We start from the raw sequence: 24183 nt of genomic DNA on the forward strand, positions 1-24183 counted from the left end.
ATGGCAACCCACTCCAGTGCTCCTGCCTGGAGAGTCCCAGGGACGGGGAAGCCTGGAGGGCTGCAGTCCATGGGGTCGCACAGAGTCGGACACGACTGAAGCGACTTAGCAGCAGCAGCAGCATAAAAGAAAAGTGTTTTCTTAATCTCTTGTGATTGCACATACATGGGAAAAACACATAAGAGAAAATGCTGGAGATAAAGGCACATCACAACTGTCAACCTCCTTTGACGGCTGCCTGGACATGAATGAATGATATTTATACCACTGAACGATATTTATACTACCAGAAGATAAGAATACATTGGTTTTAATTAAAATTGTTTAAAAAAGCAAACTCTTTTAGCTTAAATATTTTCATGAGCTGGTGCATATCTACATAGACATAAACAGAACTGTGTATATATGTGTCAGAGATAAGCAGTTCACTTACAGTACTCCCATCTCCCCACCCCGCCCTGCTCCCCGTGGGTCCCTGGGATCCAGGGTTGGGACCACTGAGTAACCTTGTTTTAGATGGCAAGGGATGAGGAGAGGGTTCATCCTGACCAGCCATTTCAAGCCTTGGGTGACGGGGAAAGCGCTGGGATGAAGTAAACCACCAACTGCTCCGGACAACAGAATCATTCCTGAGATATCCAAAAGTGTGTTTTTCAGCAGCTTCTCAGAATATGCCTAAACTGTAGTTTTGTTTTGTTTTTTAAGTCAAAATATAGTTGATATACAGTGTTGCGTTAGCTTCTGGTGTCAGGTGATTCAGTTATACGCATACATTCTTTTTCATATTCTTCTACATCATGGTTTATCACAGAATACTGAGTATAGCTCACTGGGCTATACAGTGGTGGTGATGGTGGTTTTGTCAGTAAGTCGTGTCCGACTCTTGCGACCACATGGAATGTAACCTGCCGGGCTCCTCTGTCCATGGGCTTTCCCAGACAAGAACACTGGAACGGGTTGCCATTTCCTTCTCCAGGGGATCTTCCCAACTCAGGGAGCCAACCCACATCTCCTGCATTACAAACAGATTCTTTACCACTGAGCCACCAGGGAAGCCATGCTATGCAATAGGCCCTTGTTATCCATTCTATGTAGAATGGTTTGCGTCTGCTAATTTGCCCCTCCTCTACCCACCCTCCCCTTTGTTAACCATGCTTGTTTTTTATGTCTATAGGTCTGTTCTGTCAATAGGTTCACTTGTGTCATATTTTAGATTCCACAGATAAGTGATATCATACGGTATTTGTCTTTCTCCTTCTGACTTCACTGAGTAGGATAACCTCTAAGTTCATCCATGTTGCTGCAAATGGCATTACTTCATTCTTGTCTGAGCGGTATTCCGTGTGTGTATGCACCACATCTTCTTTATCCATTTGTCTGTTCCGTATTTGTCTTTCTCCTTCTGTCTTCACTTAGTAGGATGACCTCTAAGTTCATCCATGTTGCTGCAAGCGGCATTACTTCATTCTTGTCTGAGCGGTATTCCGTGTGTGTGTACTACATCTTCTTTATCCATTCGTCTGTTGCTGGACGTTTACATTGTTTCTGTAACTTGACTATTGTAAATAGTGCTGCTATGAACTTTGTGGTACAGAAATCTTTTCAAATTATAGTTTTCTCTTTAATATATACCCAGGAGTAGGGTTGCAGGATCAATATGGCAACTCTATTTTTAGTTTTTTAAAAACTGGCTCCACAGTGGCCACACCAATTTACATTCCCACCAACAGAGTGGGAGGGTTCCCTTTTCTCCATACCCTCTCCAGCTTTTGTTATTTGTAGACTTTTTAATGCTGGCCATTCTGACTGGTGTGAGGTAATATCTCATTGTAGTTTTGATTTGCTTTTCTCTAATAATCAGTGATGCTGTGCATCTTTTCATGTGCCTGTTGGTCATCTGTATGTCTTCTTTGGAGAAATGTCTATTTAGATCTTCTGCTTATTTTTTGTTATTGTTTTTTTTAATTATTGAGTTGTATGAGCTGCTTGTATATTTTGGGAGTTAAGCCCTTGTCAGTCGCATCATTTGCAACTATTTTGTTCCAGTCCGGAGGTTGTTGTTTTGTTTATGGTTTCCTTTGCTGTGCAAAAGTGTGTAAGTTTGATTAGGTCCCATATGTTTGTTTTTGTTTTTATTTCTATTGCATTAGGAGACTGACCCAAGAAAACATTGCTACAATTTATGTCAGAGAATGTTTTGCCTATGTGCTCTTCTAGGAGTTTTACGGTGTCACATCTCTTAAGTCTTTAAGCCATTTTGAGTTCATTTTTGTGTGTAGTGTGAGGGTGAGTTCCAACTTCGTTAATTTACATGCGACTGTCCAGCTTTCCCAGGACTGCTTGCAAAGAGCCTGTCTTTTCCCCATCGTAGATTCTCTCTTCCTTTGGTGAAGGCTGGTTGCCCAGAGGTGTGTGGGTTTATTTCTGGGCTCTCTGTTCTGTTCCAGGGATCCACACGTCTGTTTTTGTGCCAGTACCATGCTGTTTTGATTATGGTGGCTTTCAAGTCTGGAAGGATTATTCCTCCACCTAAGCTATAATATAAAGTTCTAATGCCTCTTGAGCTCCCTTGGACAAAACTAAAAATGCATTTGTCTGTAGTAGACCCATTCCTTTCTGGCATTTGTTGAAAGGTCATACATATTTAAGAGCAACTTACTGTCAGTGTTGGTGACAAGTGACGTATTTCAGAGTGTAATTCATGCCTTTCAGTAAATATCAAGGGTTGGAAGGTATGTGCATATTTCTTTCAAAAATCTTCAGTAGTCACCCATTTAAGGCAATTTTCTGGGTAGGAAAAAACATCTGAAGCTCTTTGGGTTTTTTTTATTAAGGTGTAGGCTAACTTTGAAATTACAAGGTTTCATGCCTTGCTGAAGAGTATATTATAGTTGAAGCACATATGTAACTATTATTGTTATTTTCATAATTTTTGTACTTATCAAAGTAGTACTTGCTCACAGTAGAAAATCTAGCAAAAATAAAAACCACAAAGAGGAAAATAAACATAATTCATAAAGTTGTCATCTAGAGAGAAGGACTAACTTTAGCTCCGTTTTTCTCAATTACTTTTGCCGGTTTTAGACCATGCTTATTCCTTAATGTTATACTATGATTATTTTTTCCCAATGAAAAATATTCTTTGAAATGACGATTTTCTGGTTTATAATATTCTAGCAGATGATTGCACCATAATTTATTTAATCACTTCTTTCTTGGACTGGAAAGTTGCTTCTAATTTTTTCTTATATATGATGCTGTAATGAGTATCTTTTGCAGATAAATATTTGCCTACATCTCTGATTATTTCTTTGGCATTAATCCTTAGAAATAGATTTGTTGAATCAAAGGCACCAATTCTTTGAATGTTTGATACCTCCTGCCATATTGCTTTCTAGAAAAACTTGTGATAATTATTTTTGCAGTAGTAGAGTATTAATATGTCTTCCTCTTTTTAGAAAGTGTTAGCTTTTTGGAATCCATGACCCCTTGTTAGATGAAAACTTCATTTTTATATGATCGCCTATATTCATGTGATTTATTATCTCACGGTTTCTAGCTAACGTTTTTCCTTATTGGTTTGTGAGTGTCTTGCATTATTTCTTTATTACAGATACTAGTAACTTATGTAACACTGACTATGATAGTGAAAGTGGAAAGGTATGCAGAAACCTTCAGCAATGCAGGTTTTCCAATGAAATTTTCCCTGGGTTACCTAAGTTTTAGTGTATCATACATCAGGTAGTCAAAATAAATTTGATCTACAGTGTTATGTAATATGCTAAGTTAGACTCAGCTCTTTGCTCACAGGGAACAAAGACGGGATGTTTTTACAGACTGTCCTGGCAGCATATTAAGCAACTTCATTTTATGGGAAAGAATGATTGCTTCCTTCAGGTGATGGTGGAGTGCTCCCACAGGAGGCATGGTTGAAAAACGAAGCCTGTTCTCACTGTTCTCGTAATAGCCCAGCCTCTCGGAAGGAGAGGTTTCTAGCTGGCGGACACGGCACCGCCATTCTGGCCTGGTGGCGCAGCCTGAACCTAACCCCCAGAGCTCTTTGCCAGTGGAGGCAGCCCCCCCCCCCCCCTGCTTCCCCGCTCCCCCCGCTCCCCTGCCTCCTTGAAAAGAGTACCTAGGTCTCATCAAAGACCAGTCTGCGAAAAATGAGCAAGTAATCGGTGCAACAGGACTCGCCTTTCCACTCTGCGGTTTATCATAGAGCACTTGGGTGACTCAGATGGAGGGGGGTCACCCCTTTAGGGACACATCAGGCCTAACTGTCCTTGTTCAGTGTGGCCCGGGAGGTTGAGCAACGGGGAACCCAGCAAGTCTTATTTCCACCTCTGCCCGAGAAATGACCTCACGTGTGCTGTTTTTGCTTAGTGGCCGCAAAGGCAGAATGAGACCCGTCTCTGAATTCTTGGCGCCTGGTTAAGATCAGAGCAGGCCTGTAGCCCTGCAGTCTTTTATATTAGAAGTGTCGAGTGCCAGAGTACTTGGCACATTGTGTGCCAGGTTCTGTGCCCCATTCAGATGGGCCAGTGTCTTCTATCTGTGATGCCCGTGTCCTTGTCTGGAATACAGCAAGTACTCAGTTACTGTGTTGTTGTTTATTCGATGTCATGTCGGACTGTGTTGCAACCCCACGGACTGTAGCCTACCAGTCTCCTCTCTCCATGGGATTTGCCAGGCAAGAATACTGGAGTGGGTTGCCATTTCCTTCTCCAGGGGGTCTTCGTGCCCCAGCGATTGAACCAGCATCTCCTGCATTGCAGGCAGATTCTTTACTGCTGAGCCACCAGGGAAGCCCTACTCAGTTAGTACTAGGGTGCTGTTTGAATCCTAATATCAGTTTGTCTCCTTGGAAGGGCTGAAAAGAAAGAAGGTAATACCTCAATAGCCTCAGCATGCAGCAGAGAAAACAAAAGGTTTGACAAAGAGAATGTCTTCTCTAATCCACACAGCATCGAGCTTCTAAGGAATGTTAATGCCAGGCCCGAGTTGTACTGCACACCAGTAACTGGTTGTCAAGAGTAAATTGCAATGAGCTTTGTTGTAAATAAGACGACCAGTTTGCTCATCTCCACCAGATCCCCTTAGGGCTTCCACAAGCATGAATCACGAGGAGGCACGGAATACTTAAGGTGCTATGTTTGGCTGCCACCAATTTATACTGTGAGGTAATCGGTGTCAGGTCAGATCCGCCATCACCTCAGGAGCAGGGGGCTTTGAAGGAGCAACAGAGAACCTCAGAAGTCTTGAAAGAGGGAAAAACAGAATCACAGTTACAGCTGCCATTTATGGGGCACTTATACTGCGTGTTGATGATGAAGTGGGCACGAATATTAGTACATAATATCCTCTGACCCTTACAGTGATACTCTGAGTTAGGAATTGTTCCCATTTCATTGACAAACCACCTGCAGTTAAGAGTGGTTAAGTGACTGTCTGAAGGTCACTTAGAGAGTTGGTGAAGTTGGGACTGGAGACTCCGGTGGAGATGCTCACGGGCACCGATGAAGAAGCACCAGTGGAGGAGACCCGCGGTCGTCTTGCCTACTTCCCTCCAGGAACTTCCAGATTTTTTTTTTTTTTTTTACTAATTATAAAAGTATTATGTATTAATGGTTAATAACAGCAACAAAAATGTTCAGTATATAGGCAGTAACATGAAAAAACCAGAACCCTCTACCCTTACAGCTGTACCCTATATCTACTCCCCATAAGAGAAGGTGCAGACACGCTTCTTTATGTGTCTTTCCTAGACCTTCTGGTGTTCTCGGCGAGGGGGAGGGAAGCCTCGAGCATAACCTACCATCAGCCTCGGGATTTGGCTGACCTTTAGTAGTACAGGTGTGGAGACAGTCAGGGTCTGATAAGTACCCTTCAGAGGGCAGTAGGTTCTTCCGGAACTGCCACCTTTATCGGGGGGCCTCTGTGGATCAGTGTGAAGAAGTCTCTGGGAGCTGGAGTCTTCCTCCCACCCCTCCCGCAGAACATCACCTTCAGATGAAGGTCATCGGAGGTGAAGACAGTGAACGAGCAGCGGAAAAGAAGCTGGTGACGAGGCTTACTGTTCCTCGGCCTGGCCCCAGGCACACCCACACCTCGTGCCTTTGTTTTGCTTGTTGCCCCGGTGATGTGTTCTCGATACCTGGTACGTAAGGTGTTAGAAGCGGGTAACATGTATAAAATATCACCCCAGTGATGACCAACCCAGACAGCATATTCAAAAGCAGAGACATAACTTTGCCAACAAAGGTCCGTCTAGTCAAGGCTATGGTTCTTCCAGTGGTCATGTATGGATGTGAGAGCTGGACTATAAGGAAAGCTGAGCACCAAAGAATTGATGCTTTTGAACTGTGGTGTTGGAGAAGACTCTTGAGAGTCCCTTGGACTGCAAGGAGATCCAACCAGTCCATCCTACAGGAAATCGGTCCTGAATGTTCACTGGAAAGACTGATGCTGAAGCTTAAACTCCAGTACTTTGGCCACCTGCTGTGAAGAACTGACTCATTTGAAAAGACCCTGATGCTGGGAACGATTGAAGGTGGGAGGAGAAGGGGATAACAGAATGAGATGGTTGGATGGCATCACCGACTTGATGGACATGAGTTTGAGTAAACTCCTGGAGTTGGTGATGGACAGGGAGGCCTGGGGTACTATAGTCCATGGGGTTGCAAAGAGTCAAACACGACTGAGGGACTGGACTGAACTGAAGTGATGATCAGGAGTGGTTTCTTATACTCACTGCCGTGGACTTCACCTTTCATGCCCTGATGGAGAGAGTAGAGTTTTATTCTCTCTTCCTAGTTTATCTTCAGGAAGTCAGTCCATATTTTCTTAAAATGGGCTGGACTATTGTTACTATGAAAGAAGAGAAGTAAGTTCTAATTGTTCTGAGGTTCAGAATATTCTAACCAGTCTAGTGGCTTTAATTTTTTAAGTTATAGAACCCCAGCCAAAAAAATTCTAATATGAAAAACCAATGTATAAGACAGATTAAGGTGCAAATTCTAACCTGTAGTTATCCTGAGATAGTTGCACAGAACTAGGGCTCTGCTGCGTCTGTCGTATGAAAACCACTGATTTAGTCCAAGCCTCTTGATTTGGGAGATAGGAAATCAAAGTTCAGAGCACTCAAGTGACTTGTTCAAGGTCACACAGCTGGTTATTTGGAGTGTTGAGGAGGAGATAAGATCTCAAAAGTGTGATCTTCCTTAAAGGTAAAGACACCGCCCAAGTCTGGTTGTTCCCCCAACCAGAGTTGGACAAGAAAATAAGATAAGCTAGCTAAAATAGCCCCCTGGTGGTCCAGTGGCTAAGACTCTGAGCTCCCAAAGCAGAGGGCTTGGGGTCGATCCCTGTTTAGGGAAATAGATTTCAGGTGCCCCAACCAAGAGTTAGAATGCTGTAACTCAAGATCCTGCATGCTGCAACTCGGACCTGGTGCAGCCAAATGAATAAATAAGTAAGATACAGATTAGCTCATAATGGCAGTTACAGCTCACAATGTTTTCCAACTCAGCAGAATTTTGAGAACTCCTGCCCCTCGACATTTCTTCAGGCAGCTCTGTTGGTGGTCAGCGTAGCATATTGCGGGAAGGCTGGATCCATGCACTCAGAGGGTTGGATTCTGGAGCAAAGATGCCTGTGTTCCTTCCCATCTCCTCCCTTCCTTTTTAACCATGGACAAGCTGCTTGATTTTTCTCATTTTCTCATCTGAAACATGTGCCAGCTTCAGAAGCTTATGGTGAGAGTGGAGTGAGATGCTACATACGAGTACTGGCCAGGTGCAGATGGATGCTTGACGGCGGCTGGGTGCTGGGCTGGTGGTAGCGGTAATGCTGGTTCCAGCTGTGCTCGTAGTTGAGGCGGATTTGATGGCTGCTCAGGCTGCGCTGGCATCTCCCTGCAATTCTCTGATGCTTGATGCCCTGTCCGTATCGCACCTTTCTGCTCCAGCCTTCCCCTTGGTGAAATGGGAAAGTGCTATCCTCACTCAGCTGAGCTAAGGGCCATTCATGAATGTCTTCTTTTTTTTTTAAACTATCTTTTAAAAAAGTTTTAGTTTTTTAATTGAAGTAGTATTCTTGCCTGGAGAATCCCATGGACAGAGGAGCCTGGCATGGGGTCGCAAGAGTAGGACACGACTTGGCAACTAAACCACCACCACCATAGTTGGTTTATAATGTGTTAAGTGTTGCTGTACAACAAAGTGACTCAATTATATACGTGTGTGTGTATTGTTGTTGTTCAGTCACTCAGTCATGTCCAACTCTTTGTGACCCCATAGACTGCAGCACACCAGGCTTCCCTGTTCTCCACCATTTCCTAGAGTTTGCCCAAGTTCATGTCCATTTAATCGGTGATGCCATCCAACCATCTCATCCTCTTTGCCCTCTTCTTCTTCGGCCTTCAATCTTTCCCAGCATCAGGGTCTTTTTCCAATGAGTTAGCTGTTTGTATCAGGGAACCAAAGTATTTGAGCTTCAGCTTCAGCATCAGTCCTCATAAATATTCAGGGTTGATCTCCTTTAGGATAGACAGGTTTGATCTCCTTGCTGTCAAAGGAACTCTCAAAGAGTCTTATCCAGCATCACCGTTCAAAAGCATCAATTCTTCGGTGCTCTGCCTTCTTTATGGTCCCACTCTCACATCCATACATGACAACTAGAATAGATATATATGTACCTTCTTTGTCATATTTTCCCTCCTGGTTTATCACAGAATGTTGAATATGGTTCCTATATTCTATAGGAATACAGGTGTATAGGAATATAGGTTCTATAGGAATATATGTGCACCTATAGGTGCTACACAGTGGGACCTTGTTTCTCCATCCTGGATGCGCCACTTTGCGCCTGCTAATCCCAAGCTCCCAGTCCACCCCTCGCCACCCCCACCCCTTGGCAGCCACCGGTCTATTCTCTACGTCGCTGACTGTGTTTCATAGCTTAGATTCCACATATACGTGGTAGCATATGGTATTTGTCCTTCTTTTTTTGACTTCATTTGGTATGATAATCTCTAGCTGCATCCATGCTGGCTGCAGATGGCATCATTTCATTCTTTTTTTTATGGCCGAGCAGTATTCCATTGTGTATATGTGCCATATCTTCTTTATGCCTGAATGTCCATGTTGACCTTTGATGATTCAGTCCTCGCTGTTGCCCACTGGTTCCCCCAGCTCACTAGCACTAGCGTGCCAGCAGTGTGGTCTCTCTGTAGACACGTGTTGATGGCGGTGGTGCAGCTGTGCCATCAGAAAGGGAGAGCCCCCTGGGCAGGGCTCCCCTCCCACACCCCCAGCGCTCTTGGACCCCCTGTCCTTTCACCAGCCTGCCCAAGCCCTGTGCTCCATCCCCTTGAACGTGTACCCTACTCTCCTTTCTCCAGCTCCCACACCTTGGCCTTTGGTTCTCTGTTCACCCTGAATTCTCTTCCAGGAAGTTTCCTGGTCAGACCTTCAGGTAGTCACCCAGCACCTGCCTCTACCTGGATGCACACTCAAGACAGACGCAGACAAGCCTTCCCCATCATGGCTAGGGGACACTGTCCCAGACTCCGAGGCCACACCTTCAATTGCATGTGTCACTCACTGTGAATTCTTCAAGGGGGCATAAACTGAGGTCAGGAGGTGATTAGAGGAAGAAGGTGGATGCCCCATCAAAGTGAGTGCCTGGCTCTTTAGAGCAGTTATGTAACAGGCAGCAATCATGAAAGCCAAGGGGCATGGAGGGAAGAGACAGCAGTCAGCAGAGGTCGTGGTCTTCTCCATAACGTGGGATTGTGTGTGTGTATGAGCGTGTGTGCACCTCTGTGGCAGACTGGGAGCTGTTCTTGACATAACAGAGATAGCAGGCCGTGAGCTCTTTTTAGCAATAACTTGGTGGCTGGAAATAGAAAATTGGTGTCTATAGCTGGAAAATACTCTTTTCAGATACCATGTGGAGCAGTAGTTCTCAGAGTGTGATTCCTGAATCCCGAGCAGTAGCATCACTGGGTGTTTGTTTGAGATGCAAGTTCTTTGATCCCACCCCAGACCTACTAGACCTTTGTGGGGGTCTTTGGGTTGGAGCCCAAGCAATGTTATGTTTTAACTATCCCTTTTCCCCAGCAATTCTGATATGCTAAAGCCAGAGAAACACTGACCCTAGAAATAATCTCCTGATCATCACCCAGACCATCGCTCTGATTAGGAAGGTGGTCTCGGGGTCTTTAAACCTAGATTACATCCTGGCTCTTGATTCGTCTTTATTCTGAGGCTGAGTGTGTCCAGATCAGAAGGAGTAGGTGTGTCTGGTCAGATGTCCTTTAGTGAAAAAGTATCTATGGTTTATGGATAAGTGACAGAGGGTTAACTAATACTTTTTTCTAAACCAGAATGTTAAAATATATATATATATATATATATATATATATATATATATATATATATATATATATATATATCTCTCTACTCAGAATATAACAGAGCAAATTCTATTGTGGGTTTTTTTTGTGTTTAAGAAGATGTGTTGTAGCTTCCACTAAGATGCGTTTTATGAATAATAAATACTTTGGGTGTACACCAACGGTATTTTTCACTGACTCTTGATTTCTGTCTTTCGGATATCAAGTACAGTTCTGTTAGTACTAAACTTTGCGTTTTGTCACTTTCTCTTTCCTCACGGCCTATTTATTGACCTATAGAATAAAAACCAATGTTTAAGCATTTTACGATGCTCCATATAATCTTTAGAAATACCTTGGATGTTGCAAAATAAGAGTTAATAGTCATGGTGTATAACTGCTGCTGCTGCTGCTGCTAAGTCGCTTCAGTCGTGTCCGACTCTGTGCGACCCCATAGACGGCAGCCCACCAGGCTTCCCGTCCCTGGGATTCTCCAGGCAAGAACACTGGAGTGGGTTGCCATTTCCTTCTCCAATGCATGAAAGTGAAAAGTGAAAGTGAAGTCGCTCAGTTGTGTCCGACTCTAGCGACCCCATGGACTGCAGCCCACCAGGCTCCTCCGTCCACGGGATTTTCCAGGCAAAAGTACTGGAGTGGGGTGCCATTGCCTTCTCCATGGTGTATAACTACTAAAGGATAATTCTCAAATTGGAAGAAAATAAATTATCGGCTATAGATAATTAGATGTGTGAAAATTTGGGGATTGAATACATGAAGGCCCTTTCTATGATTTTAAGGATTCCAAGTGTGAAACAGAAGACCCTGGACCCCAGATTATTTTAGCTTAACTAGATTTGAGCTATCCTAGTATGAGCAACTCTAGAACATACGATGAGTGGATTTACCAAGTTCTAAGTAGATAATCCACATTAAGTATCCTTTCAGTATACTTTCTGGCTAAAAGTTTTTAGTTTCCCAAGGAAATGATTAGAACTCTGGAACTTATAGTCAGGAAACCTGAAATTTAATCAAGACTTTACTACAAATAAATAAAATTTTTAAAAAAAAGAAAGTTAACTGGAAAAAAAAAAAAGACTTTACTGGAGTCTGTAACTTTGGGCAACTCTCTTATTGATTTACTGGGCTTTAATTTTTTATATATGTGTCTGTCTTTTACTCTATAAGGTGATACTTGTTGCTTTAGATAAACAATGCCTGTTTTACCTCCACTGAAAGAAAAATAATTTTTACCAACATAATGGAAATCAGAATAAAAATAGGATGCAAACTAAATTTTTGAGCTAGATTTTGCTAATCTGGACAAATTTTAAATGCCTTTTAATAATTTTTATTATAATTTTTCCAGAATCTGAATGTGCTTAGAAAAAAGAAACTACAGCAAATTAATTCTTTTGAATTAATAATAGAGAAGGTGATCTTTAAAGTTAGAATACGAGTTTCATGTTAGTTTTGGTTTTAAATAAACATCCTTGGTCAGGAACTTTTCTCAGTATATTTCCCTGGTAAGCATGCTGAAAATGTTACTGCTTAGTTTGTAACATTTACATAAACTGGGTCACTAACTGATATTTTTGCATTTTCAGTTAGGTTATGGCTACTTTCTTTTTTGTATTCTTAAAATGAAAAGTATAATCCTGTTTTTTCTTACAGTGATCCGTATGTGAAACTTTCATTGTACGTAGCGGATGAGAATAGGGAACTTGCTTTGGTACAAACAAAAACAATTAAAAAGGTAAGTGTCCATCCTTATTTAAACATCATTTAAGTCATAATTTAATCTGATTTAATTATGTCTTTGAGCTTTGTAGATGTTTTTGTTTTAAGCTGGCAGTATTTTTATTTTAAACCTCTCTTAGTATGAAATCTATAAATTTAGCAGAGATCAAACTTTTCAATATTAATCTAAGACACTGGTTTTGACTTTTAGTTAAGTGCATGCACGGTCAGTCGTGTCTGATTCTTTACGACCCCATGGACTCTGTAGCCCGCCAAGCTTCTCTGTCCATGGAGATTCTCCAGGCAAGAATACTGGAGTGGGTTGCCATTTCCTCCTCCAGGGGATCTTCCCAACCTAGGGATCACACCCAGGTCTCCTATATCTCCTGGATTGGCAGATGGATTTTTTACTATAAAAGCAGTATTCAAAGAAGCATTGTTACCAGTAGCAGTTTTTTTCCCTGCAAAGAATAAAGCAAAACATGGATTTGTTCTTGTTGACTTGTTAGTTTATGAAAAGAAATTTAAAGCCATTTAAAATATATTTAATGAAATGGAGTGGCTTGTGGATTTGGTAGGAACAACGGGAATGGTTTAGCTTAAAACAGGTATTACCAAAGGAAGCAAAATACTTGCTTAGCTACATGAAAACAAATAAAAAATATTAACAATAAAACTGTATGTGTATGTGTGTATGTATGCTTCACTTTTCTAAATTTTACATGCATGATCTCATTAGATTTGTTTCCATAATTATACCTTAATTCATATTTCCATGTTTTTATATGCATCTATAAAATACATTAGAACATAGATTTATATCTATACTTATATCTTAATACATCTACTCCATGTTTTTATATATATCTGTTAAATCATATATTTACCCCCAAATAAATAAATACCCCAAAATATTCGGGGCATTTATTGAAGGTGCATGTTTTCTGCCAAAAGTACTGTTCTTATCTGTGCTTCAGTAGTATTTATGGATCCCCGTTATTTTTCCTTTCCTATCTTTGTGGGGTAAACAATCTAATACACCCAGTGATAAGCAATTCCTGGAGTGCGCGAGGGCTTTTAAAAAATGGTAACTCTTCCTGCTATTGTGCAGACGCCCGGGGTCTGTTGCCAGGTCATTTTGTGAAAGGAAGAGACAGCAGTCTAGCGTGTCTCCCACCTGGCATTCCGACTGGCCCTGAAAATCTGGAGAGTTTGGAGAGCAGGGGCCGGTATTTTGATGGGTGGGGAGGATTCCTGAGAAGGACGGAGGCCATTGTTCCCTGTTGGGCGCTGTCGCTGGGCGGGGGAGGCAGCCGGGGACCTGGTTGCCGGCGGGACGCAGAAGGAGCGGAGAACCGGAGCCGCGATCGGGGGGCACTGAACCGCGTTTCCTTCCGAGGCGAGGGCCCCCTCCTCCGCCCCACGGGAGAGCCCGGCTCGGTTAGTATTTCTGTACGGCGAGAGGTGTTGAAGAACCGTTTGCATCATCCTCTGCTCCTCGTGGGCGGGTGCCTGGCACTGCACGCGTTCTGTGGCCTCACCTGTCTGCTCCCGACCCCACCTGTCCTCTGCCTCTCCCCCTCCGCGTCTCCCCGAAGTGGGTTTCCTGGCCCTCTGCAGCCCCCGCAGCCCCGGCTTGCTAGCACCTCTCCCCTTCCTCCCTCCTGCTGGTGTTCACTCATTTCCATCCCAGGCTCCATCCAGAACTAGAAGCGTGAGCCCCTTTTATTTAGGGTTAGATTTCCCCCTTGAGCTGTGGGTGGGGAAATTGCTGACTCTTTTTTTCTTTAATGCCATTTCAGTGTTGTATACATCCTATGCTTGTTTTTTTATGATGCTTTGTGTTGTTATTATTTTGCTGTTTCTTGCACTAGTTTTTACAGAAAGATAGATAAATAAAGGCAAATATCATTCTAACTTAAAAATCTCTGTAGTCCTTGGTGAGGGGGTGATTTTTCAGTCTCATTTTTACATACAGTTTTTGAGAGATGTGTTCATTTCAGAGCATAATGCTTGTCCAAATGCACAAACACATGTGTATATGTAGTCTTCCAGAGGATGTATGTTTATGTAGATTGCTATGCAGATGGATGCGTGGATGGATGGATGGGTGGATGGATGGATGGGTGTGGATGGACAGAGAAGAGGATTGAAGTACATCGGTAGGTGAATATTTGTAAACCTAGTCATTTAGGGAGAAAGAGTTCACTTTTGGTTTATAACTGGCAGTTGTTGCATGTTATATAATCTGATCATCAATATTGTTCTTTATAAAATAATCTTTAGATTTCAGTATTTGTGTAATTAGTGAATACTGTCACCCTTCTGCCACCTGCTTCATGATTCTCCAAAACAGATTTGTAGCAGGTTGAGGGAAGTGAAAAAAGTCCATTTCTTCTTTATAGAATAATTATATTAATGTTAATTTCTTGAAGAATATCTTGACTTTCATGGTGATGGCTCTTTGTAGGCCTCTGACATTACTCTTATCTGGTTGATGGCATGAAATTTATGGTTTCTTATACGTTTCATACATACATCCCCTCCCCATCTAGTTTGGTGTATAGAATAGTCTCAGATAACTTAAATGCTTCTTTAATTGCCATTTTGAAAATCTCTTAGCTATGTTTTTAGTGAAAAAAAAAGTTTAAGCAAATATGTGGACTGCACTGTACCAGTAACTGTTAACGTTCCAAAGACTGTAAAAAATTACAAGATGATTTCTCTTCCAGACGCTGAACCCAAAGTGGAATGAAGAATTTTATTTTAGAGTAAGTTTTTCTTTTCTTGGGGTGAGGGATCATAATTGTTATTGATAACTAGATTGATATATTATCTCAACAGACTCACTGAGTTACAGCTATTAAATTTTTATTGAGATTCCTTTTAAGATGAGAAAAGGTTGGGTAGCTTTCTAGTGTATCCCAAATTTTTAAAAGCTATAACTAGTGGTAACAAAATCTGGACTTGTTTCATTTGGGGATCTTTGAGGGAAACAAAAAGAAAGGTATCCAAATAGCAAAGTTTAGCTTTCCTATGCAAATTTTTCTTTAAAAAATAAGTAAAATTAAAACAGTAGCTTAATTGTTTCAGTGAGGTATAAGCTCAATAGAAGCAGCATGATTAAAAAGAACCTGAAATTTACTAATCATGTTCCAATTTGGAAAGAAAATTTTTACAATTCAGATATTAAGTGTGAGCATATGTGTGTAATATAAAACTACATCTGAAGTTTAAATATCACCAAATTAGGTAAAATTTCCTCAACCTTTTATATTTAATATCTAGAAGAGCTACATGTAGAAATGACTGAATTCTGTAAATTAATGGAAATAACTTTTCAGTGAGTTTATGTGGTCATTGCTTTTTTTTTTGGTATTAAAATTTTGAAACTATTAAGCTGCTCAGTTATTTAATGGAAAGTATGTTTTTTTCTCTTCAAGATGAGTTAATTTTAATTGTCTGAATAGCTGTGTTATTAAAAACTACTCTACCTCCAGAAGTATTCTAGATAAGATCTTCTGAGTGGTATAGATTCCCAAAGCACAATATTGCCATTAGACTGATGATAATGGTCCTGATTTCTTCCTTTCAGTCACAACAGTATTTTATATATTTTATGAGCTCCGAACATAGATCACTATATATGACATCTGTTTTCTATTATGTTCAGAGCTAAAATATTGCACTGATATTTGAGTACTTGGTGAGCTCCTATGTCTAGCCTCTACTGAAACTGAGGGGCACACAGGCTTGCACACGGTTCCACTACCAGATGTATTTTTAAATTACTTTGTGAAAGACCGAAAATGTAATGGCGGCAGATAGGTGTTATTGGCCCGTAACTCACTCTCAGATACAGCTTTCCACTTGTAATACTCCAAACTACTTAGACGTCTTTCAGTTTGAGGGAAACAAAAATTAATTAAACACCTTGGCCAAATTTTATAAATTTTAGTACATTCAAGATATTTTTCAAGTTATGTTAGTCCTAAAGATACGTAAACTTGATTGGGCAGGGGGGAGGGGGGCGCATTTAAAAATTTCTTTGTCCCGTTCATTGAACAAATCTTTATTGAGTGCCTACTGCATCCCAGCCCCTGTCACGGCGTGTGGACTCACTGGTCCACAGTACAGCCCTTCACTGAGCTTTCAAACACATTACCCACCCTCCGCCCCGCCCCCGGCCAACCTGCTTGCTCCATCACCAGGTTAAGAGCAAGCCAAGGGGTCAGGAGCACAAGCCGTGTTCTTTCCTTCGCTTCTCCCTTCTGAGACAGCTGAGGCTTAGTGATGGGAGACCTGGGTCCCATCCCCAGCTCTCCCACTGACAGCCCTTCTGACCCTGGAGAAGCCATCCGAGGACTCACACTCCCCAAGGGCTCTGCTAGTGAGAGAGGAGTCCTTCCTTAGGAAGGTTGTTTTCCAGGATTTATGTACAGTGATAGAAATGAGAACGCGTTGCACCTGACACTTGGGTCTGAAGGACGATTCCTACTATTTCAGTGAGGTTTGGGGAAAGAGACAGAAAGAAGCAAAAAGACACCAAAAGCGCAGGGGCTCTGACGCTGACCCTGCCATTGCTGGGAGAGGGGCCATCTTTTATTTCTCTCTTCTCTAATGGCTCCAAGCGTGGGCTCTGTAGATGCTTGGGCTGGGCCTGGTGGAGCTCCTGGTTGCCCTGCATCCTAGCTGTGGGCTCTTGGGCAAGTTACTTTACCCTCCTGGCCTCAAGTTCTCTTTTGTGAAATGGGAGCAACAGTTGTATACATCATAGGGGTGCTTTGGGAATAGATGGGACATACGTTTTGCTATTTAATAAGGAGATGGTGCCTAAAAAGTGTGCACACAGTGGTGAATACTGCCTTCTGCTATTTTCTTCATGACTTTTGATCGTTGCCTAAGAAATTTTCTCAGGCGTAGACCTTTATGAGGGTGTAGCCTTGGTGTACAGGCATGAGGGTGCCGTTTTAGGAGAGGTTTAGGAACTGTTAAAAACCATTTAGAAGTATCCTTTCTTATGTTAGAAAAGCAGCACTTAAAACCATTTATCTTCTGATATGTCTAAATATTAGGCATGGAATAATATAGAAGTCAATAATAGAAAACCTAGATGGAAGAGCAGGTTGTTTACACTGTACAATTGATTTGAGTGCATCAAGTATTTTATTCTTTCAGTCCCTTACTTCATTCCTTGGAATTATTTCTGCCCATTTAAAACATATTATTTCTGTCCCTTATTAGGTAAATCCATCTAATCACAGACTCCTGTTTGAAGTATTTGATGAAAACAGACTGGTAAGTGGGTCCTAATTTTTAATTTTGGCTTCATTTTTTTTTTTTAACTGAATATTTTAGAGCACCGTGCTTCAGAAATCTGTATTTATGTTGTACTTCTGTCAGTATACATGTCCCTCAAAAAGACCATTTTGTCCCATTACTAGCTTAATATTCATAATGATCAAGGCCATTACTCATGTAAATGACCCTTCCAGTGTTTTTATCTATAAGTCAAACTATGTGATTGTGACACGTTCAGTATTGAATCTCTTTGGGAAAACAAAAATCTAATTAACAGTATACAGCAAAAAGGTAATACATTTAACAGGTAAAGTTAAAAAGTATTTTAATTGAAAGTACCTTCAAAGAACTAGAGATATGCCTGAGGCATCAATTTGCTGCAAATAACGTTTTATATAGATTGATGGTAGGTAGCTGTATATTTTGTGTGCGTGCATGTGCGTGCACATGTATGTAACTGATACAACTTAGATTTCATTTTAGAAATGCAATTTCAGAAGCAAATCTGGCTTAAAGTACTTTGCCAAAATTAACTCCCTAGAATGTATACAGCAAGTACTCACAAGGCAAGGTTTGCAACTATGAAAATGAATATTATCATGATACATACAAACTTTTAATGTACTCTCAGAACTGGTATTGAATTGACCATAAAGTTTGTTTAGGTTTTCCTGTAAGATGTTATGGAAAAACCTGAACAAACTTTTTGGTGAACCTTACATTATAAGTGAGTGTAGTTGTACTCAAATCTGCTTTTGAGTTCCTGAGCTCAGTGTCCTGAAACTTAATGTCCACTCATCCCTCAGTCTCCATGGGGAGCCTGGTACCATGACTCCTGCAGATACCAAAATCCAAAGACCCTGAAGTCTCTAATATAAAGTGGTGTAATATTTGCAGATAACCTAAATGCATTCTCCTGTATGCTTGAAATTTATCTCTACATTACTTACGATACCCCAATACAGTGTAAATGCTATGTAAATAGTTGCCTATATGAGGCAAATTCAAGTTTTAGTTTTTGGAACTTTTTGGAATTACTCCCTTTCCTCAATATTTTTGATTCACGGTTGGTTGAATCCATGCATGTAGAACACAGATATAGAGGTTTAACCATATTTATTTGCTTAAAATAAACGTCCTTATGAACCCTTCTTTTTGCAGAATTCAACTGGAACTACTTGAATAGCTTGAGTTTTATAGAATATTTGATCTGAAGGAGACTTATAATATCTCATTTAATGTCCTGTCCTTGCAAATGAGAGCACTGAAGTCTAGAGCCCTTATGTAATTATGTAACTGCTAGTCTCTTAAGTCTCAGGCCAGTGGTGGTGAATTTGTCGTTGTTCAGTTGCCAAGTCGTATCCATCTCTTTTGCAGCCCCATGAACTATAGCCTGCTAGGCTCTTCTGTCCATGGGATTTCTCAGGCACGAATACTGGAGTGGGTTGCCATTTCCTTCTCCAGGGGATCTTCTCAACCCAGGGGTCAAACCCACATCTCCTACATTGGCAGGCAGAGTCTCTACCGCTGAGCCACCAGGGAAGCCAGTGGTGGAGAACAGCCAAGCCTTAACCCTTAGCATGGAACTTGGGAGCATATTTGATCTCCTATGCCTGGTATCACTCTCCAAATTAGAAAATCAACAGATGTTGGCCCACCATCCTGATAGCTTTTTCTATTAAAATATGTGGATTTTCAGTGGCTTTGCATCGATCTTGACATTTTATACCTTAGGTGACACTTAGTAGTACTGAATGGCTAAATCACTTCTGCTCTGTGTATGAAGTTATTTTCTTGTTAAATCCAGTGAGAAATTCTGCTTGAGAGTACAGTTCTTGGCACTTCATCTCTTATCCAGAAAACACTGAATTCGGCAAACGTTCAGTGAGTAACAGTAAGTCCCTGGAGATATACATGCAGCCACAGACTAATTCTTCCTTTCTCATTTATCGAGTATAATAACACTTGAAGGTGAAGAAAGGGTCAACACTGTGGAAAAATTGCCTCCTGTCAGATGGATTTTAACTCATTATTTTTCTTCTACTAAAAGAAATATACTGTAAAAATTTTTGTTTTCCATTTCCATTATCTAAAAGAATGACTGTGGAGATGGCCTTGCCATGAGCCCTAAACTAGAGTTTCAAGCCCAAAAGGGCTTTGAGTGAATGCCAAGCTCTAAGAAATCCCATGTGAATGCAAACTTTATCTGAGAGATTGTGCTTTGTGTACCGAGCTTTGCCCCAGGCCCTCGGCAGTGTTGTTACTGTGCAGTGAACGCTGCTGCTGGTGGCTTTTTCTTTGTTGGCTGTTAATCCAGCTAAGACAGTACGTGACTGTAGAGGTGCTTGGCAGTTTTCGAGTTAAACAAACTGGCTTCCATTTCTCTCATAGAGATCATTTTTGGCATTTAAAACCCATACCTTTAGAAAACAGGTTTGAATGCATGTAAACACAGGATTAATCCTCCACACCCTGGACTCCAGAGCTGTTGACAGAGCCATGCTTTGCGGACTTTAAAATAAACTTTTTGTCACTCTTTGCAGCTTGGTATTCCCCCTTTGCCCCCTATCATTTTTTTTTATTCCCTCCTAAATAAACCTCTTTTTTAAAATAACTGATGTTTCTGGCTCACGGAAAAGAGTATGTTTAAAGCACACAGAATATATCCAAATTAGCTACAAGTCCGATGACAGTTTTTTGAACATGGACTTTCACTTTTATTACTTAGGTCCTTTCTGGCCCTTCAAAAGTAACAAGAGTCTCTGTTTGTAACCCAACTGGGGTGATACTGCTGACTTCTTACTGGAAAACAGTCAGCTCCAGGCAGACTTTTTTTCTGCATGGTATTTAAGTTAATTTATTACAAAAGCCACAAGCAACACGCTTCTTCAACTGTCTTTCCCTTTTTTTTTTTTTTTTTTTTTTTGAGTGGGGGGATGTTGTTTTTTCTCCTATCTGACATACAGGGAGGAATGTCTTCTCCAGCTGGGTTCCTTTCCTCTGGCACTGCCGTATCTGAGAATCATATTATGTGTGAGATTGTGTCCCCCGCCCTCCCCATCTTTCAAATAAAAAACATGTGGTGGTAGCCAGAGGCAGACCCCAACTGGCAGTAAGTTGTTCGCCCCCCTCCCTCCACTCAGCTATTTTGTTACTTGTAGATCATGGTCTAATTATTTAACGTTAAAGGGACACGCATTCTGTGGGGTGTGTAATCGTATTTATAGTACGTTTTATTAGTTTGCATTCCATCGTGGTAGTGTGGTGATATCATATGTAAGAGGGGCACGTAACATCCGATTGCTCCCGAGAGGGCTTTCCTGCAGCCCCTGCAATTTCACTTGTCACTGTTGGGTTCGATGGAAAGGGGGTTCCTCTGTGTGCTTCTGCCTTGGGTGCCAGTTCTCTCGCATCGGTGAGACAGCGCCCGGGTGCCCAGCTCGGTTTGGAAAGAACTGTCCGGTGAGCGCGCTGCGCTGAGATTTATAGCCGCATGGCTCGGACTGTGTTTGCTGCCTTAGTCAGCTGTGAGAGCTCCCTGCTGGGGCCACTCCTGTCTGATGGAAAAGCAGCAGCTGGGAAGGTGCTGTTTCAGGCTCTTGCTGTTTAAAAAAAAAAAAAAATGAGAGCGAGAGGGGGAAGAAAACTCCACTAAGTCCAGAAGCTGGCATTGGAGAGGGAGACCGCGGTCATGTGGTTCCGGCCACCCTACCCTCTGTCACAGTGCGGATGAGAGCTTTCTGCTCTTATCCAATCATGCCTGGAATGCCGCTTGCCACTTGGGTTATTTCTGCTATCTGCCGCCCTTGGTGCCGCAGTGCTCACGCTTTGGCAGATGGAACGCTTTTCCTTGGAGTTCGTGTCTTTGGGGTTTGACTGCTGGCGGCGCTGGGCCTGCTGTTGCCGCTCGCCCTGTCCCTTCCTGGCCCTCTGGGCACCATGGCCCATCGGCTTCGGTTTCATTTTGGCTCCTGCCGCAGCAACACAGCCCCCGAGTCGGAGATCCTAGACCAGGAGGGAGAAGACGACTTTTTCATGGCATTCCACACGCTCCCGCGGCGGGGCGGCGCGGTCGCGCTGGCCCCGAGCGGAGCGCAGGACGCGGGCCTGCGGGGAGGCGTGGGCGCGCTCAAGCGCAGCACATCCATGTTCATCCCGCAGCTGCTGGGCCCCGTGGACTCGCGGCCCACGCGGAGCTCGTCCGTGCAGATCTCGCTGCAGCGCAAGGCGGCTGACGGCGCCCCTGACGACGGCGACGCGGGCACGGAGCCGCCGGGGGAGCCCCTGGAGGCCAAGAGCCTCGACGACGGCGGTGGCGGCGGCGATGGTTCCCCTACCGGGGAGCCCGGGGCTCCAGGCCCGCAGCTCAACGGCACGTGTGGCCGCCGCCGAGCGCCGGGCCCCGACGGCCGCGAGGAGGCCGAGCTGCCGGCCGTGCGTGTCCAACACCGCGCGTCTAGCGCCGATGTGCGCCCGGTGAAGTTGATGCCCTCGGGAGCCGAGGGCCAGGCTGGGCCCGCAGCGGCGGCGCCCGAGCCCAGGCGCTGGTCCCTGCAGCATGTTCCAGATGCTTCTGGAAGCTCCGGGAAGCGCTGCTTTGTCTTCCAGCTGCAGCAGCCGCCAGCCAGTGGTGGCGGGCCTGCGCCGAGCGGCGACTTCAACTTCGGCTTCACCGGCACCAAGGGGGACAGGTTGGTGAGGTATCCCCGAATCCGGCTGGAGAGGAGCAGCTCGTACCCCACGCAGCCCCGGGCTGAGCGCGGGAGTCCCCCGGAGGAGCGCGGCCACCCAGACCCGGAGGCGCCCCTGCGGGGCCGCAGGGTGGCTCCCGATGCCCACAGGACCGAGGCGGTGGCCGAGAGGTCACCACAGGGCCAGGGCTGCACGTTTAAGATCAGGCAGGATCAAAACGCGGGGCAGCAGCACTTCAGAATCCTCGTGACTCGGGGGCCCGAGGAAGCCCCCCAGAGTCCCGAGGAGGACGCCGCAGCGGCCGGCCCGGCTTCCACGGGAGCCGGCGCCCCGGTAAGTGAGCCTGCGATGCCGTATGTCCCCACGAGGAAGGGGCCAATTCTAGCCCAGCAGGCGTATTCTGCAGCGGAATTAAAATAAACAACATCCTCCTCCCTTCTGGGACTTTCCCTGCTTTGGGCCAGAGTAACTTGGTGTGTTTGGCCGGGTTCTGGGTCCACGATTTGTGGTCCCGCCTTTGGTAGAAGTCCATGAAACTAGTTAGCCGATTTTAGAAAATATCGTAGCCTTAGGTCTTCAAAGTCTCTTAACTCTGTTTTGAAAAATCCAGACAACCCTTTCCCCCTTTTCCCTCCCTCCTCAATAAAAGACTTTTTAAGATGTCATTACTTTTTGAGTTAATGTGCAGTGCCCCAGTGTGTTGACGTTGGAAATGCGTTAAAAAGCTGCTTGCAGATACAAGCTGTGAGGACACTCGCGTTTAAAAAATAATCCTTTCTAATCCAGGTGAGAGAATCTCAGGTTAAATGTGTCTGGTTGCTTCATAATTAAGCATATGTCAAGTTGGACCCATTCTTCCTCATGGCCTTTTAGCTGTACAGGGCCGGCCCTGGTTGTATAATGTATTGTCTTTTTGTGGGTGTGTTGGGGTTTTTTTTTTGGTCCCATTAAGTTATAGTGAACAAAGGTAGCCACAGTTGTGGGCCGGGAGGAAATGTGTTTTTGAAGCAGATTGGCCTGTGAGGCCAAGATGAGGGGAAACTGCTGGGGAACTTGTTAATGGTCAGATTGCGCACCCCTGCAATTTAACACTGCCCACTTGAGTGTCTAAGCTGGGCTGCTGTTTATAGAATAGTTAAGTGCCCAGCCTCCAGCTGTGGAAACAGAAGTCCAGCAACAGATTTTGGCCTTCATTGCTCCTGTGTTCTTGCTCTCTCCCTTTCAGTGAAATGGAGTACAGACAGACAGCTGCCAACTCCACCAGGCAAATGCTGACTCGGCAGCTTTCCTAGCTGGTCGTGGGATGCAAAGTTTCACCAGCTAGCTTTCTTTTACTACTAATCACTAGCCACGTGCTTTATTTTTTTTCAAAGGACAAGCTCCTTGCATCTGAATTGGGGTGGTTTTCCTTGAATTTCCTCTGACGGCTGCATTTCAGATGGCAGTGAAATGTCTGGGAGACTTTGTGTTTGGTTTCAGTTGTGAATTGCGACTTTTCAAAGCGAATGACTGAGTTTGGCTGTGGAACCGTATCATCTTTTATTATTTTGTGTCGAGAAATAGTTTTGGCCGTATGAGTAAGTTTTATCACTGATCCATTGTTGTCTTTCACTATTTTGAAGGCATATAATCAGGTGCTAAATGTCAATATATTTTTCTTGTTAATATAACTTTATAACTGTTAATGTAACCGTTTCTTCTTCTTTTCCCTTTTATACCCCTTTTTCTTTTATTATCTCTAGCCCTTTCATTAGGAAATGCTGTATTTTTGGTCTGAACCAATACTGTTTTTATACAGTGGTACAGATTTCAACAAAATTCTGATAATAGCATCTAACCTTCATCCCAAGAAAGTCCTATCACAACAGGTGTAGACTTCTTTGGACAGCATATTTTTGTGCTGAATTTGGACCACCTACCACATGAATATTGACAACACGCATATCCTGAGTTTTGACAACTTATCAGACTTTTAAATCGTTTTGCAGTTAGGTGTTGAGGACAAATGGATTTTTATAATTACAGTCTCATTTGGCTTGACGTTTCTCCCGGGA

General features: G+C 43.2%; 1 protein-coding gene across 12 annotated transcripts in view; it reads left to right on the plus strand.

The window, feature by feature from the left end:
• The window catches only part of NEDD4L (NEDD4 like E3 ubiquitin protein ligase), a 379737-nt gene that overhangs the window by 205842 nt on the left and 149712 nt on the right, over window positions 1-24183 (plus strand). For 4 of the 12 annotated variants that reach the window (XM_055559372.1, XM_055559373.1, XM_055559374.1 and 1 more), the window contains 3 exons: window positions 12071-12152; window positions 14869-14907; window positions 17381-17434. In XM_055559372.1, coding sequence (XP_055415347.1) covers window positions 12071-12152; window positions 14869-14907; window positions 17381-17434 — 175 coding nt within the window. Of the gene's footprint in view, window positions 1-12070; window positions 12153-14868; window positions 14908-17380; window positions 17435-21077; window positions 22463-24183 lie in introns of those variants that run through there. The other 8 variants (XM_055559366.1, XM_055559367.1, XM_055559364.1 and 5 more) reach the window with 7 other exon arrangements.

The sequence above is a fragment of the Bubalus kerabau genome, chromosome 21 (assembly GCF_029407905.1).
Source record: "Bubalus kerabau isolate K-KA32 ecotype Philippines breed swamp buffalo chromosome 21, PCC_UOA_SB_1v2, whole genome shotgun sequence".
NCBI lineage: Eukaryota > Metazoa > Chordata > Mammalia > Artiodactyla > Bovidae > Bubalus > Bubalus kerabau.